At 44.9% G+C, this 17,575-nt stretch overlaps 1 protein-coding gene across 1 annotated transcript in view; it reads left to right on the forward strand.

The window, feature by feature from the left end:
* Positions 1-17,323, forward strand: part of NR1D2 (nuclear receptor subfamily 1, group D, member 2) — a 34,901-nt gene extending 17,578 nt beyond the window's left edge. Inside the window, exons 4-8 of the mRNA XM_006883347.1 lie at positions 1,201-1,345; positions 3,381-4,003; positions 6,024-6,209; positions 8,626-8,836; positions 17,063-17,323. Of these exons, the coding sequence (XP_006883409.1) occupies positions 1,201-1,345; positions 3,381-4,003; positions 6,024-6,209; positions 8,626-8,836; positions 17,063-17,259 (1,362 nt within the window). The 3' untranslated portion in view covers positions 17,260-17,323. The remainder of the gene's footprint in view (positions 1-1,200; positions 1,346-3,380; positions 4,004-6,023; positions 6,210-8,625; positions 8,837-17,062) is intronic.
* The last annotated feature ends 252 nt before the right edge of the window (positions 17,324-17,575 follow it).

A 17,575-nucleotide genomic window follows, 5' to 3' on the forward strand; every position in this document is an offset into this window, starting at 1 on the left:
CACACACACATATATATATATATATATATATATATATATATATACACACACACATACATATATACCTGATGTTCCCATGGGTTTTCCTAAGCTGTGAATCGCTTAAAAGGAATTGCCCATCTTCTCTTTGTGGAAGAGCTGGTGGATTCAAACTGCACACTTTTGGGTTGGCAGCTCAGCTCCTTAACTCTAGGCCATGAGGGCTCTCTAGCTACTGTAATCCTTAGCTACTTAGTCCAGCTTCATGAGATGTGTGATTATGAGCTTTAAGGAAAATGCAGGTATACATTTTGGTATTGTTCTTGAGCTTCCTGTCCTCCTTGGAACCTTTGAGCTGGGATTTTTTTTTTTTTTGGTGAAAAACAGGGGGCCAACAGTTTGCATGACTGAAGGCCTCAAGCCATGCTTCTCTGAGTATTTATTTAGAATCATAAGGAAGGTAAACAAAGTAAAATCACAAGTAAGTACAAAACAAAAACAAAGGATAATGGTGAAGTCTTTTACAGATAAGGCCTCTTTATGCTAATATCAAGAGGGAGGGAGTCATTTGACACAAACTAAGAACAATGTTGACTCCTAGGGAACGCCCCAGTGCCACAAGGTGACCTTCAGCTTGTATTAGAGCTGGGAATTTTTGAACTTGTTCCACAGCGTGCGTTTTAATTGTTTTTGAAGTTGTCTTTCGTTGGTACGTTATTGAGTCTGTGGGCCTGTAGCGTAACGCATGCCTGTTGCTCACATCTGGCACCTAGATCCTGGTCTTGCCAGTGGCAGCTGGATTGAATGACCAAGCTGGATTAATCCAGAAAATGAGGTAGGAAATGACAGCCGTTGAACACATCTCACTGTTAGTTCTTCAGAAGCCAGCTCTTTATAGTTCAGTAGTGTTTAGAATTTGTATGCCATTAGAAGTATTGATGGAAAATGTGGCGATAGGCAGATCAGGTGACAGAGTATAGGGGATGATGCTCTGGGGCAAAGTGAGAGATCTCCCAGGGGGAGAAGAGGCTTCTTGGTGTTGGTGCTTGGTGGTGCTGGGAAGTACTCACTTAGTTCTATCTAGGTTAGTATTTCTCTCTAAGCCAAAATGATTTCCTACATGTATACTGGATAGTGAGGCCTGGAGCCACGCCTCGCTAGCTGCTTGGTAGCTGGTGCGGATGTTTTTAAACATGTGAGGCCATTTTCCTCTGTTCTCAGGGTTTCTTTCGGAGAAGCATTCAGCAAAACATCCAGTACAAGAAGTGCCTGAAGAATGAAAACTGCTCCATAATGAGGATGAACCGGAACAGATGTCAGCAGTGTCGCTTCAAAAAGTGTCTGTCTGTCGGCATGTCAAGAGATGGTACGTTCCTGGTTGATGACGCCTTGTGTTTAAGCATGTGTAGCTCAGCTCTCAACTCCTGAGCGTAGCCCAGAACAGAAACCACTTAGCAGTGTCTCTCTCTGCTTAGAATGAAGCTGAATTCAGAAATTCAGAAAACCCTTTCTGATGTGTTGGAGGAGGCTGACGCAGCAGAGCCAAGTTTTAGTGCCATTGTCCAGAAACAGTTTTTGGCTTAGCTGCTTTTTTGGTTGCTTTTTGTTGGAAAGTTTGGGTTGTTGTTTTTTTGGTTTTTTTTTAAATTTTACATATTAAATTCAAATACTTTCTTTGCGCTCCCCAGTCTTCCTTTCCCCTCCCCAATCTTTAGTGAAATATTTTTAAAATATCCTAGGCTTTCTGCCCTTGATGTCTTGACGTGGCCGAGGACCCCACGACTTCTTGTGTGACTTCCATCCCTTCTTCTGGCTCTGGAGGATAATGTGTGTCTGGGGCTCAGATAGAGACTTCTTGGCATGGATGTGCGCCCCGGGAGGGACCTGGGGCTAGAGTGGAGGCTGGGGCTCCGTTCTGGCGAAATCTGTTCTCATAGAGCAAAGAAGTTTTGTGCTAACTTGTGCAACTTTAGTAATATCTGCCGGTGACAGCTTGTGAAGATCTGACTCTTCTGTTGTGCTTAGGGAAGTTATTTTTGGAGAATCTCGTTTTATTGTAAGTAATGAAGAGGTTTAATCTACTGGGATTAATTAAGAATTGCTGAAAATGAATCTAGGGAAGTGTTGTTTGAGTAAGTTACTCTAACTCCACTGTCTCATCTCTGTCAGAGAAATAATGTATTGAACAGCACGTGTCAGCAATTGGTGCTTTGATTTCAATTACCTGAATTTTTTTTTTTTTAAATAGAACTTGAAATGTTAAATCCAGGGTCGATGATGACACTTAAAAAGAAAAAAATGATGACACTTTTTTGGTGGAAACACTTAGAATTGTTTTTGATAGTGATAATGGTTAGAGACTATGATTAGATTGGTTCCAGTTTTTTTTGCTGGATGTTGGATTGTATTGAATTGTTCTCCATGTTTGTATAAGAGTTGTATTGAATTATCATCTTTGTATAAACATTGGGCCAGAAAGAGGCTTTTCCTTTTTATTCTCTCAGGGGTTAGGATTGTTAAAGATAGGATCCGTTCTAAGGCTGGTTTCTAAAACTGTGGAGAATTAACAGTCTCATTTTTATTTATTCTTTTGGTTTCAAATACTGAAAAGCCTCAAACTCATTGCCATCAAGTCAGAACTGACAGCTGACCCTGCAGCGGGTTTTCTAAGGGGTAAATTGCATGGAAGAGAGAGCCCATCTTTCCCTCAAGTTGCTGCTGGTAGATTTGAACCACCAGAGGGTATGGCCTCTGAGTTAGCGGAACAGCCACCTGCAGAGTAAATCACTAGTGTTTTTTTTAGAGAATGAAAATACAGCAAACTCCTATTCCAGATGTCAACTTTATTGATTGTTTTGCTTTTAAAGGATTATATTCTTTTGGAGAAGCTAGAACAGAAGAAAATAGCTCATTGAGTGGTTTCAGCTTTTGAGAGTCAAGTGTCCACCAGTGACGTGACCTGGGGTTCATTGTTCAGGGTACTCATTGGGTTCTGTTAGCATTCATGGGTACGAACAGGTGAACCCCACATGCCTTCTTGAGAACTGCACCCTCAACCTTGTTAATATGTTGGGTCGTAATGCTGGTCTGCTTACAACTACTGTTTACATTGGTTCATTTCATATATCTTATTTCGATTTAGCTTTTTAAAAAAACAAAGAAGTAGATCACCTTCTTATCTTTGTTTTGGAATGAATAAAAGAACTTCTTCCCTGCTTCTCCCCCTCTTTGGTGCTTCAAAGAACATAAATCAGCAAGATGAGAATCATTAAGGCCCCCCTGGGTATAGACGGTTTTACTTGTTTGGCTACAGGCCGTATCTTTCAGAGGTAATTGTGTGTTCTTTTGTGCTAACTGGTCTTTGTTAGAATATCGATGTTAAATATCTTTTTCTTCACTAGCTGTTCGGTTCGGTCGTATCCCTAAGCGTGAAAAGCAGAGGATGCTAATTGAGATGCAGAGTGCAATGAAGACCATGATGAACAGCCAGTTTGGCGGTCACCTGCAGAGTGACGCGTTAGGAGGGCACCACGAGCCGCCGGCCCTGCCGGCCCAGGAGCAGCTGCGACCCAAGCCCCAGCCGGAGCAGGACAGCAAATGCGCGGCTTCGCCCTCTTCTGATTTTGCCAAGGAAGAAGTGGTCGGCCTGGTGACCAGGGCCCACAAGGATACTTTCATGTATAATCAGGAGCAGCGAGAGAACTCGGCTGAGACCATGCCGCCCCCGAGAGGGGAGCGGCTTCCCAAGAACTTGGAGCCGTACAACCTGAATCATGACCACGGCGGCAGTGGGCTGAGCAGCCACTTTCCCTGTATGGAGAGCCAGCAGTGTCTCAGTGGACAGTACAAAGGGAGGAACATAATGCATTACGCAAACGGGCATGGCCTTTGTCTTGCCAGTGGACATTGTATGAACTTCTCCACTGCTTACCCTCAAAGAGTATGTGATAGAGTTCCAGTAGATGGATTTGCTCAGAATGAGAACAGTAGTTACCTGTGCAACACTGGAGGGAGAATGCACCTGGTATAGTGAAATCAATGTTTCTGGTCACCTTGGATCAAGGAAAGCTTTAAAGGCTTTCTTTTATTCAGGGTATAATGATTTGGGGTTTCAGGAAACCTAAGAGTTGTACAGCATTTTAGGTCAAATAATCTTAGCAAACCTCAGTTGCTAAATGACCTAATTTACTGAGCTAGGGACAGGCATGTGATCTGATTGATACTGTGATTAGAATTTAGATTTTATGTAAAATATGAATCATGCAAAATTGGTTCTTTAATCTTTGAAAATCTCTTTTAAAATTGAAGTACACTGGTAAGGCAGTGTTGTAATGGCTTCTGCATTTCATCATAGGGCTGAAGTTTTTAGCTTGCCAAAGTTATTCTATACCATCCAGTTGGAGCCGACTCAGAGCTGACCCTCCAGCGGGGTTTCAGAGGCAGTAAATCACATGGGAGGAGACTGCCCATCTTTCTCCCTCTCCTGGGAATTCCGCAGCTGGTGGATTCGAACCCTGTGCCTTTGAGTTGACAGCACAACTCCTTACCACTGGTTCTTTGCCCTTTATGTCAACTCTTTTCTTTAATTAGTGTATTATAGAAAGGCCTTGGGATACAGAACTAGTGTTTAATTATTTAGGACTTGAGAATAGGCTGAATTTCTAAGGATTTTCACAGGCTTCGTCCTTTGGGTTCATGATATTTGTGTTATTCAAGTTGTGGGGTTTTTTTTTTTTCATCAAATGCTCAAAACATACGTGAAAGTACAGTGTTCATATTCAACCAAAATTTCAGCAAAAACAGCAGTATCACATCATTTCCAGTTTAAACCATGAGGTTCCTTGATAGTGCTTGATATTGTCTACAGCCAGGTAATTAAAATCTTTTTTTTTCTCCCCCCTTTTCAACTCTAGTATTTGTTACATGTTTTTCCCTTGGTGGCTGGTTGATTCTGTGAAACTGGAAGAAAGATGACTTTGTATTTTACTAAGTGGCTGCCTCAAGAATGGAAAAGTATCTATGAACAGTTGAGGTTATTTGAGTATTTCTGGGTGACACTCTGCATGGTTGTAGAATCACCCCATTCTTGGATCTAGTTAGTGAAACATTACAGGCTGGTTTTTAGTAATACCATATATGGGGCATGTAGCATCATCTTTTTTGGTTTTTCTACTATTTCTTTCGCTTCCTGTCCCCTTCCTTCCCCACAAAAAAATCCTCCCAGCCCATTCTACATTGAGAAGGTGTAACTCTGTCTCTAGTTATTATTTCCAGGTTCAGTAAGTAGAGGTCAGTGGTCACTCTGTTGTTTATGAAGTAAGTAGTTGGTGACCGTTTTAAGACGGGTAGTTTCCTTTTAGAAATTAGAGAATGGCAGTTCTGCCCTTTTAGGGTAAAATAATTAGCCTGGAAGTATTAACCCAGTGTGCATTAGGCCAGTGACTCTGTGCTTATATCTCAGAGGTCTCTTAGATCTCATTTCCTCACCTAAGAAATAGTAATTAGAAGGCCTGTCAGAGACTCAAGTGTGTGAATGTGTAGTGGAAGCTGAAGACACCACGTGCCAGTGGAAGGAGGCAGTGTTAGGGAAGGAACCCCAAGAGCCTGGCAGTGTTAGGGAAGGAACCCCAAGAGCCTGGCAGTGTTGGGGAAGGAACGCGGAGAGCCTGGCAGTGTTGGGGAAGGAACTCGGAGAGCCTGGCAGTGTTAGAGGAGGAACCCCGAGAGCCTGGCAATGTTGGGGAAGGAACCCAGAAAAGTTCTACAGCGAGTTGTCAGAGAACTTGGTAGGATGGTGGTTTTGATTAATCCACCCCTGCACCCAACCCAGTGTAATCTACTCGATTCTAGCGTATGGAGACCCTGTATGTCCGTAGTAGAATTCTTCCACAGTGATGCTCAGAATTGTAAATTGAGTGGCAAGTGGAGGAAGTGCTAATATTCGTAGATGTTACTTGTCTCGGGGGTTCTTTTCATGGGGGTTGAGAAGCGGAATGACTTTGTTCATGTCTCACCTTTAAGAATACTTCTGTTTGTGTCACTAGGTTTGTCCAATGAGTAAGTCTCCGTACGTGGATCCACATAAATCAGGGCACGAAGTCTGGGAAGAATTTTCTATGAGCTTCACTCCAGCAGTAAAAGAAGTGGTGGAATTTGCAAAGCGGATTCCTGGGTTCAGAGATCTGTCGCAGCATGACCAGGTCAACCTGTTAAAGGCTGGGACTTTCGAGGTATGTTTGAATTCTTAATGTTTAAATACTGACGATGCAAGGCATGCACTTGTTTTTAAAGGATTACAGTCCAGAGAGCCAAACTACTAAGGCAGCTTGGTGGTGCTGGGACCTTAGGAGGGGACCTGGCCAACTTAGAATTCCTGAGGATCAGAAATACATGTGTTCTGCGTCTACCCAATGCTAATTTCTAGTATTGCTTTCAGATACAGACTTTGTATTTTATTGCATTGTCTTCCACATCTACTGAAATGCCTCACCCGGCATTTGGTATGCTCAGTAAAGAATAAGAAAGGAGACTAGGATGTAGTCTTCTGTCAGGAGCTTGCAGGGTGTTTGGGAAGTGGACAAGACCTCTCTCAGGCTCAGCACCTCTCTGCAATGCATTCTGCCCGAGGCTCGGGCAGCCCCTGTGAGGTCAGGTGACATTTGTCCTTGTGCCTTCAGCCCTGGAGCTTCCCTGGAAACACAGTTGCACACAGCTCTGAAATGTCAGGTGGTAGGGGAGGAGTTGATACCTGGCGGGCCACACCTCTGCACTTTGTTCAGCATGCAGGGGGACATTCTGCCCATTTTTTTCTTAGGTGGAGTCACAGGATGGAGTGATTTCTTGCCATCCTCCTTTCCTGCCTCATTTATTCCCCACCCCATTTCTAATTTCTCATAAGCCAGTACCTGTCCTGAATAAGGTCAGGTTTTGTTTTCCAGGGACCTTGGAATTAGAGGAAAAAACCATATCCATTGATATAATAGCTATGGAATAAATACAAAGTGGCACTTACTGCTTGGATTTTCAGTTTCAACAAAGACATTAAACGTTAGAGTCATAAAGCAAAGGAATGGAAGCAGCCCAAGAGTGAATGGAGACTTTTTGGTACATCTGTACAGTGGAGTATTACACAGGTGAAGAGCACATCAGTCTGAAGGGACTAGATCATCAGACATTAGGTGAATTGCAAGTACCAATCTGGAACAGGGTATACACGATGGATTAAATGGAGATGAGAGAAAAGGAACAGTAAATGGGTGAAGAGAATTTAAATCCACGAGGATTTGCTTAGACATTGTCATAAGTTAATTGCATCAATCGATGATTAAAGCTTACGAATGTCTGAAAAAAATGTGTTTTATAAACTTTCATTGAAAACAGATTGCAAGGGAGTTCTGATGGCCTAGTGGCAAGAAGCTATGTTACAGTTCTTAAGGTGCGTGGTTTGAATCCACCAGATGCTCTGCTGGAGAAGGAGGAACAATCCCCTCGTCAGTCAGATCCCATTCAACTGTACACAAAAAGGAAAAAACAGACAACCAAAATAGATTTTTTTTAAAAAAACTAAAATAAATACATGCGTGTCAGGGAGCTCTGGTGGTCTAGTGGCAAGAAGCTGCACTGCAATCCCAGAGGTGTGCAGTTCGAATCCATCAGATGCTCTGCTGGAGAAGGAGGGACAATCTCCTCCTGTACCAGTCAGATCCGATTTGACAGTACACACACACACACACACACACACACACACACATAATAATAAAACACATGAGTGTCAAAGCTGGGAGGGCAGCAAGCGATCAGGCTTGTGCTGTTCGTGCTGGAAGTGAGGGGACCGGCCTGGAGAGGTGGAAAGGCTTGGCTGGACGAGCGGTCAGCGCCCAGCACATGCAGAGCTACAGCCCGGGACTGGCCTCCAGAATTGCTATGTCTGCACTTAGCGCCGTGTTTATAGAAGACTCCTGCTCTTTTGGGTAAAACAGAACTTTGTTTTTATTCTGTATTATTCCGCTTATGATAGATGGCACCGTTTAATGTAATGGAGGGAGAGCTTTAGCTAAGCCGAGTCAGACACTCCTCCTTGCTGTCAGCTTGAAATTGACTCCTACCTGACTCCCAGCACATTCTCAGAGCTGAATGATTTTGTTTAGTTTCACTGCTAATGTGGTGTTGAGACACTCAGCTCACAGTTTACTGTGTGTGTGGCTTCTGTGGTGGGGATCTTGAAATTGGCCACTCGAGCCAGTCTTCTGTGCTACTTTGATTGGAGGTTGTATTTATTCCAAGTGGTGCTGTATTGAAATGCTGCCCTTCAGAGACTGTGTGCGGACTTGGTACCCTGGGAGTGCCCTTGTGCCTGGACAGCTTCTGTTACCTCCTTTAAGCCTGCATTTGTGTCTCAGGTCTGGGTTGATCACATTTCAGAGTATCGCAGGACTCAGGACACCGCTGTCGGTGGCTTAATGCCTTTAGATGTACACAGAGTATGATTGCTTCCATCGAGACTTTGCGTTCTCTTAGGAGAAAGGTTCTGTGTAACCAGTTTTTCTTTTATATGTACAATGTTCCTTCCTTGACTTGAGGACTTAGCTTTATTCTTTAGTGTTCTCACTGGTTCTCTAAGCACATGTCGGTCTCTCTCTCTTTCAGGTTTTAATGGTACGGTTTGCATCATTGTTTGATGCGAAGGAGCGTACGGTCACCTTTTTAAGTGGGAAGAAGTATAGTGTGGATGACTTACACTCAATGGGGGCCGGAGACCTCCTCAACTCCATGTTTGAGTTCAGTGAGAAGCTGAATGCCCTCCAGCTTAGCGATGAAGAGATGAGCTTGTTTACAGCGGTGGTCCTGGTGTCTGCAGGTAAGAAGGCTGGTTTCAGAGCATACGGCAAAAACCCACATGAGCCGTAGCAGCTGGAGGGGATGCTCAGGGGAAGAGGTGGCCGCTGGTGGCAGGGCCTTAAGGAAGACACTCGGTTGCATGAACCCATTAATGTATTATGTGATTTTTTTTCTCCTTATGCAAAAGTCAGTAGTATTAAAATAGCATTTTTTGTTTCTTGCATTTACCACTCTTTTTTTTTTTTTCTCTCTTCTTCTCCCTGCCTCTTTTGAAACAGTCCCTCGGTAAGGACTATCCACTTAGCTTTGTATCCAAAGACGAAATTTGTAGGTGAAAGGAGTTAGGAGTTAGCCTTCGTTAGAGACTGGTTCATTTCAGGGTCGAAAATGTGGAATGCTTCACGAATTTGCGTGTCATCCTTGCACAGGGACCATGCTAATCTTCTCTGTATCGTTCCAACTTTAGTATATGTGCTGCCGAAGCGAGCACTGCATTTACCACTCTTAGTCTTCAGCTTTTGTGGGTTTTTTGTTTTTATTTTTTCAGCTTTTATAATTTTTTTTTGAGTCTGTTTTTTTTTTTTTTTTTTTAATATATTAACAACGCTTAAATAACTCCCCACCAGGGAGTCAGTTCTGGCCTAGGTGACCGACCCGTCTGGTTTCCGAGGCTGTAAGTGATGAAGGGGAGGATGTTACCCGTCTTTGTCCTTAGGAGACTCTGGTGGATTTGAACCACTGGAGGCTGTGACCTGCAGGTGAGCAGAGCTGCTGGCACTGCTGTGCTCCAGTCCAGTACACTAGCAGACTGAGTGAAGGCAGGTGACGCTCCTGTAAATCCACGTGTGACGCTTTGGGCGTGCTACCAGGATGGCCAGCCCTTGGGGGAGGACATGATGCCAGGAGAAGTAGAGGGTCAGTGGAGAGGAGGACCCCCAGCACGATGGCTGACCACAATGACAGCGGCACTGCGCCTTTAGCCCTGTAGAGACTGTGAGGACCGCTTGGGATTGGACGGCATTGTCACTGTGACCAGAGCCGACGCAGCTGCACCTAATAACAACACATTTAACTGGAACGTTAAAAGTAGATTACTGAAGACTATAGCCATATAGCCATATGGTGCAGTTTGTTAACATAGAGCCATGTATTCTGGAACTCTGATGACTTAGGGGTAAGGAATTGTGCTGTCAATGCAGAGATACACGGTTCAGTTCCATCCGCTGCTCTGTGGAAGGAAGAATGGACTCTCCTCCTGTGTGACTTAGTACCTGTGAAAACTGTCAGCTGTGGGTTGGTTCCCTCTCAGTGGTACACAACAACAAACAGTTCTGCCACTGGGTTTCTGTAGGACATGGGTAAATAATTTTGTCCTTTTAGGGTTTGATTTCCTCATCTTTTCAAATAAACGGAGTACGCCATGGACACTGCTGGTGTCCGGCACAGAACGGGCACTCACACACTCAGGAGTGAGCGAGCGTCTGAGACACTTGAGTTATACCATCTGATGTTTGTTTATGTGAGGCTCTGATGGTGTTTCTCAGGTTTCCTGGCTCCTTATCTATAGCTTCTGTGTGATTTACAGCCTTGGGACACTCAGCAGAGTCAGAATGTCAGCTATGAGTCTGTTCCGACTCAGAAGCCATGAGTTGAAGGGTTTTGAGTTTACGTTTATATTGTAGTGATCTTACTGGTGAGTTTCAACTCGGGCAGTTGTTAGGTGCTGTTCAGTCGGTTGTACTCACAGGAACCCTGTGAACAGCAGATGTCAGCCGTGCCCTGTCCTTCCCCGTCCTCATGTGAGCCCATTGTTACAGAGACGGTGTCAGTCTGTCTTGCTGAGGGGCTTCCTTCCTCTCTTCTGCTGACCCTCCACCTTTCCCAGCCTCATACCGTTTCCCAGTGGCCAGCCCCTCCTGACAGCATGCCCAGAGTACAGGAGATAAAGTTTCACCATCTTTGCTTCCAGGGAGCGTCCTGCCTGTTCTTCCTCGTGGACAGATTTTTTTGTTGTTCTAGCAGTTCCTGGGATATTCCATGCCTTCACCAGGAGCACATTTTGGAGGTATCAGTGAGGATTCTGTCTTCCTTCGTCCTTGTCCAACTTTCACATGTGTAGGAATTGAAAATAGCATGGTTTGGATCAGGCACACCTTAGTCTTTAAATGTGCATCATTGCTTACTAGCACTTTGGACAGATCTTTTGGAGCAAATTTTCCCCAGTGCAACATGTCTTTTGATTTCTTGACTGTTAGTACCATGGGCATTGATTGTGGATCTCAGAAAAATGAAATTGTTGGCAACTTCAGTCTTTTCTCTTAGGTTTTTGCTTATTGATCAGTGGTGAAGACGTTTGTTTTCTTGATGGTGAGCTGCAGTTTTGGATCTTCTGAAGTAACTGCTTCCTCGCTCTCTGTTCACTTGTATCATGCACTGTCTTTTAGTATCACTTATAAGTAAAATACTGCTGAATATTTTAAAAACTGCTGAAATACTAAGCTGGCAAGGTACTGCCAGAAACTCAAGCTAGATTCAAAAGAGGCTGTGGCACAAGGGATATCATTGCTGATGTGTGGATCTCGACTGAAGACAAAGAATACCAGAAAGATGTTTCGTGTGTTTTATTAATTATGCAAAGGCTGTGAAATCCTAACAAATTATAAATAACCTTGAGAAGAATGGAAAATTCCCAAACACTTGGTTGTGCCCAGGTGAACCTACACACAGACCAAGAAGCAGTTGTTGAAAAAGAGCAGAGGAACACTGGGTGGTTCATCATCAGGAAATGTGTGCATCAGGATAGTATCCTTTCTTCAGTCTTGTTTATTCTGGACGCTAAGCAAATCCTTCCAGAAGCTGGACTCTGTAAAGAGGAATGTGGCATCAGTGTTGCAGGTAGACTCATCAACAACCAGTTTTATGCATTTGACAGAACCTTTTGTCTCACTCATTGTATCACATATTACTGTAAAAAATCCTTTTTATTAAAAATTTATTCCATTATTGAAAACCGATAGTTCTAAAACAATTTTTAAAGTAGAAAATAAGTTGGTCTTGAAAGGATTCTGTGCCCTGATTATGTCCAGCAGCCTGTAAATGACTGGTTTACGGGGCAGCACACTGCAGACTGCTGAGGACACTTGAAATGACTAGCGCTTGCGAGGAACAAGGGTTGGTTTAGCCCGAGGGCTCTGTGTTTAGAGGATAAGTCAGTCGTGTAAGTGAAGTCTTAGGATGTGCTGTAGCACAGTTGAGCAGTTTTTCCTGACCACCTCTGCCTTGCTTGAAGTGTTGTCTAGTCAGGTACGACTCGCCACATCCTGTCATCACCCTCAGCACCTTTGAATCCATTGCTGCAGACACCAGGTCAGTCCATCCGGTTGAGGCTCTTCCCTCCTTCACTGCCCCGCTGCTTTTCCGAGCATGATGTCCAAGGAATAACCCCTCCTAACAACATGCCCCAAAGTAGATGAGATGAGGCTTCACCATCTTTGCCTCAGGGAGCGTTCTGGTTGCACTTTCTCTGAGACCTGTCTTTGCTCTCTTGGCAGTCCATGGGGTAGCCCGCATTCTTCTTCAGCACCACAACTCATCACCTCTTCTCTTCTTTGTTCATTACTGAGCTTTCAGACGCATAGCCAGTGATTGGAAGGACTGTGGCCTGAAGCTGGAGCACCTTAGTCTTCAACCTGATATCCTTGCTCTTCAGGACTTTTGATGCTCTTTGACAGCAGACTTTCACAATGCTATATGTATCTCGATCTCCTGGCACCAAGGGTATTGATTGTGGATCCAAGCATGATGAAATCTTGGGCAATTTCAATCTTTTCTCCATCTGTCATGATATGTTGGTCCAGTGGTGAGGAACTTTGTGTTCTTGATGTTGAGATGTTATCCATATAGAAGACTGTAGTCCTTGATCCTCTACAAAAAGCGTTTCAAGTCCTCTTTACTTGAAGCAAGCAAGTTTATGTCATCTGCATAGTAAAGGTTATTGATAAGCCTTCCCCAAATCCTGATGCCACATTCATCATAAAGTCCAGCTGAAAACCTTGTCTCTGCCTGGAGGAAAAAGTCATTCGTGGTGTGGGAATAGTATGAAAAGATTATGTCACAATGGTTGGTTGTTTGCTTGGTAATCTTTTAAGTGTCTTCTCAATTTTGTGTGTTGTTTGGCAGAATCTCTTGATAAATAGTTCATAGTGATTTGAGTTGACATTATCAGATTGATAAATTTTATTGTGAAATCAAAGATAATTGGTTCTTCTTAATTTTTTTTACTTGCTGAGTGACTAGCTTGCCATCCAAGTAAAGTGTGTTTAGAGCGACAGAGCTAGCACCAAAAACTAGACTGCTAAACTGACTGGGTTAAATAGAGAAGGAGTTGAAGTAGAGCTAGGACATCAGAGATGGACCTTACCTCCCAGCCCCCCAGCCCCGTTTATATAAGGAAAGGGGGAGAGGTGTGGGAGGACCCAAGAATGGGAGGAACAGGGGTCAGAACCTGGGCTGTGTGTCAGCAAGGACGAGGACAGAGGCTGGTGAATTAGGGAGCACCTGGCTGCGGGATCAAAGCTCAGCAGGGAAGTATCACCTGGAGTGCAGGGGTAGGACAAAGTCCGTGTAACGAAGCCCGTGTGAGGACACCCGTGTGATGACGTGCACACGGCAGTGCTTGGTGTGAGGCTTGAATGCCGCAGGAGGATGTGGTCACCGGCATATGTGAGTGAGCCACGGGACAGCAACAGGGTGACCGCTCTTGACCTAGTGTAGCAGGAATATGACGGGACCACAGCCTAGAGCTCACAGGAAGAGCTGAGGAGACGTGGGTGAGAAGGACCTATTTCCCAGGAAATGTACTCTTCCCATGTGCTGTTCAGTTCATGTACATTTTCTACCATAAACATCTTTACATTTTTTAACGCCTTTAGAAAAAGATCTCTTCCCTTCTTCTATATCTAATTGTCAGAGTTCTTTAAAAATCCAGAATTCTTAGTCCGGTTGAGATGAATGACTCCTCGTGAGAACGGAGCCCTGGTGGTGTACTACGGTGCATCGGGCGGATTCAGATCCACCAGTGGTCCCAGGGAGGCAGAGGGACCTCCTTTCGTAAATGTTTGCAGCCTCCAGAGCCTGACGGAGGGTTGCTGTGTGTTGGGACCAGGTCAGTGGCGGCAGGTGGTGCTGCAGTTATGTAAAGGTGGGCAGTGTGTCCTGACCCTGGTGCAGGGGACGGCGGGGCTGGGGACCTGCTTGTGTAAAGAGTGTTGGTGTTATGTGCTGTGCAGTAGAACTGATCCACAGCTGACCCTCCAGTGGCGGTAAGTCGCGCATGAGATTGTTCATCCTTCTGCAGAGCAACTGGTCGATTCGAACCACATGCCTTTGAGATTGCATTGCAGCTCCTTACCACTAGGCCACTATACCACTGTATAAACATTACAGCCATTAAAAGCCAGGGGAGTTTTTCACTTAGTAACATGCAGAGTCATTACACAAGAGCAGTAAGAGAACTTTTGCCTTCCCTGTGGGAGACCCAGGTTCAAGTCCTGATAGGGCTCCATGCACTGACACTATTCTGTATCCAGGTGCTGACCGTGCACCCCTGCACTGACTCTCTTGTGTACCCAGATCCTGACCCTGCACCCCAGCCCTGACTCTCTTCTGTACTCAGTCTGGACAGTGTACCACAGCACTGACTCTTGTACTCAGGTCCTGATAGTGTACCGCTGCACTGACTCTTCTGGTGTCCAGTCCTGACAGTGCAGCTCCAGAAAATAAGTCCGTGAAGACTGTGGCCCATGATGTTGTCCGTGCAAACACCATGATCTAGAGGACAGCTTGATGGCAGCTGTCAGAAATAACATGAAGATATTATGGACATACATATTCACATAAATATTAATATTCTTAAATTGTACATGAATGAATCAAAATTTAAAAATTGATCGGAGAAGCATTCTATGTTCCACAGCTGTTGATGATTTACAAGACTGTGTGTGTGTGTGTGTGTGTGTGTGTCTGTCTGTCTTTCTCCCTTCCTCCCTCCCCAGAGGGGACTAAGGGAATGGCTAAAAAAGCCAGCTTTAGGCTGACACCACACACCCTCTGCGTATTAGAGGCCTTTGATTGTTTCCTGTGAACTGCTGCCTCCTATTGTGCGGGAGGAAATGGAGCCGTGGCTGCTGGAACACCTCGACGGGCAGTCGACTTTGTTAATTGTGAGAGTGCCGCTGTAGATCACGGTGACCCCATGTGTCCCCTCCATGGGTCGGTGTGTCTGAGGCCGTGTGCCAGGCCCTCTGTCGACTTCCCTTTCTGTCACTGACCCACCACACGGCAGCGTTGGTGCCTTACGGCATCCCGAGCACACGCGTTGAAGTCTCTGGGAACAGTCTGTGACCCACTAATTTTTGGCAGTCGTTTCCCAGGCCTTTCATCTGTGAAGCCCAGAGGCGTCACGGAGGCCTCTCCTGAGCTGATGTTGCTGGAACTTCAAGTGCTGGGTGCATAGCTTCTAGCACTGTGGTTGCAGGCGCGTGGCGGTGACTGATGTCAGGCATCCTTCTTTCTGTGTCCCTGGTTCCTGGTGAATCACTAATTTAATACCATGGTTGCAGAGGGTGGCTGTAACAAAATCCAGTCTGTCCTGGGTCACGGGAATCATGTATGTACAACCTGTACTTACGAAGGTATACACAAATAACAAAACTCGGGCACTACTTTAGTGATGTTCATCAAAACAGTTAATAAAACATTTTTATTACTGTATCATTTTAGTGTTATTTTACTGTGTTTAGAAGTATCTTTTGATTATTTTTTATGCCTAAAAAGGTAGACGTTTGACTAAGTGACACAAGATACGATATATAACTACTCCACTTAACATACACATTTGACTTACAGACAGCTGTCGGTCTGCAGCATCTTCATGGCCCAAGGACCACCTGTGTCCCTAAGTTGGATGGCCTTTACTAACTGCCATTTCTTGTCTTTCTGAGTAACTGTCCGGGGCCTCTCTCCTGGCAGCTCCTGGCTCCTGGTGTCCTTGTTGACGTGTCCTCACACGGCATCCTCTTCGTGTGTAATGCAGCCTCAGTAACTGTTCTTCCCCTTCATTCAGAGGGCCAGGATGGCCACACACTGTACTTAGGGTACACTATGCAGCAGCCCGTAAGAGTGACATACAGTGAGTTCAGTGAAGTATACTAGAAGAAAGGGAGTTGCAGGGTATATATATTATTATTAAATATAGTATTATTATATTTATTGTAATAGTATATTACTTATGATTATTTATTTCTTATTATTTATTGTTGCATAGCAGATTGCCCCCATCTCCCAGTTCTGAAGGAAGGAGCTCTGGTGGCTCACTGTGCAGGGCATTGCACTGCGAATCCACCAGTGGCTCTCAGGAGGAAGGTGGGTGGTCTCCTTCCGTGCGTTGTAGACCCTCCAAAACCCTGGAGTCGGTTACAACCTGACAGCAGTGGTGAGACTTGAATTTTTTAATGTTGCTGGTGACGTAGGAATATGAGCTTGGCTTACCTGCTTGTCTCTAGTTTAAAGGTTCTTATAGGTTGTGGGCAAGCTGTAGCACAGAGCTGGATCCTGGCTTCAGGAGGAAAGGATCTACTGGCTGTGGGACTTGGTCCCAGGCCACTTGTTGCTGGGACAGCCACTGCTTTCCTACCTTGGAGGCCTTTCCCTAGGGCACCTCCACCGTCACGGCTGGCTTTTCTGAATCCCTGCGTGAGAGAGCAGTCCAGATGAAAACCACCGTTCCTTTGTACGCTGATCTTAGAAGTGTCCGTGCTGTGTGTGTTAGAAGTAGGTAGCAAAGGCCAGCCCACTCACGAGGAATGGTGGGTTCTAGGACGAGGCTGTCCATCCACATGGTAACATACAAACGTGGACGTTTCTTACAAAGTGAAAACGTAACTCTACATTATGTTATTTTTCCAGTTAGAAGTAGGTGACATTAGTAGATAACAAATTCTAACAGTCTGAAGCTTTTGTTTCTCTGATGCACATAAGCACTGAAGAAGTCCAGGTTTTTCCAAGCGTGAGATGCGATGTATATTCTGTCCACTCTGGTAGGCTTCGCAGTTCACAGTTGCGCTCTTTGGAATGATGCTGATTACTTTTGATTTTGTTCCATCTTTCTTTGCGTTTGTGGTGCTGAGTTGTGTAATGCTCACAGCGGTGTACTGATGCTGTCTCTCTCCACTCTGCACTCCGTCAGATCGATCTGGGATAGAGAACGTCAACTCTGTGGAGGCCCTGCAGGAGACCCTCATCCGTGCACTAAGGACCTTAATCACGAAGAACCACCCCAACGAGGCCTCCATTTTCACAAAACTTCTTTTGAAGCTGCCAGACCTTCGGTCTTTGAACAACATGCACTCTGAGGAGCTCCTGGCCTTCAAAGTCCACCCGTAAGGGCCCTGTGTCCAGACACGGGCCATTGGATGCCAACTGTACATTTTGTGCTTATTTATATGTGTGTGTGCAGTGTGGAGGTGAGGAGGCCACCAGGACACAGCTAGGGTGTTGGCTGTCTCCATAACCACGCATCACTGTTGGCCTGGAGGACTCTTCAGCCCTGACCAGATGCTGACCACATCTCCCTGATAGACCAATCAGCTGTGTCGCACTTAAACTGGAGAAGTTACACTGAATTAGAATCACACTGAATGTTAGACTTTTTTCATTTGCCAAAAACCAAAAATCATTCTGATCTCCCTGTGGTCTGAAC

Source organism: Elephantulus edwardii, unplaced genomic scaffold, assembly GCF_000299155.1.
Source record: "Elephantulus edwardii isolate Elephantulus edwardi_28Jun2011 unplaced genomic scaffold, EleEdw1.0 scaffold00027, whole genome shotgun sequence".
NCBI lineage: Eukaryota > Metazoa > Chordata > Mammalia > Macroscelidea > Macroscelididae > Elephantulus > Elephantulus edwardii.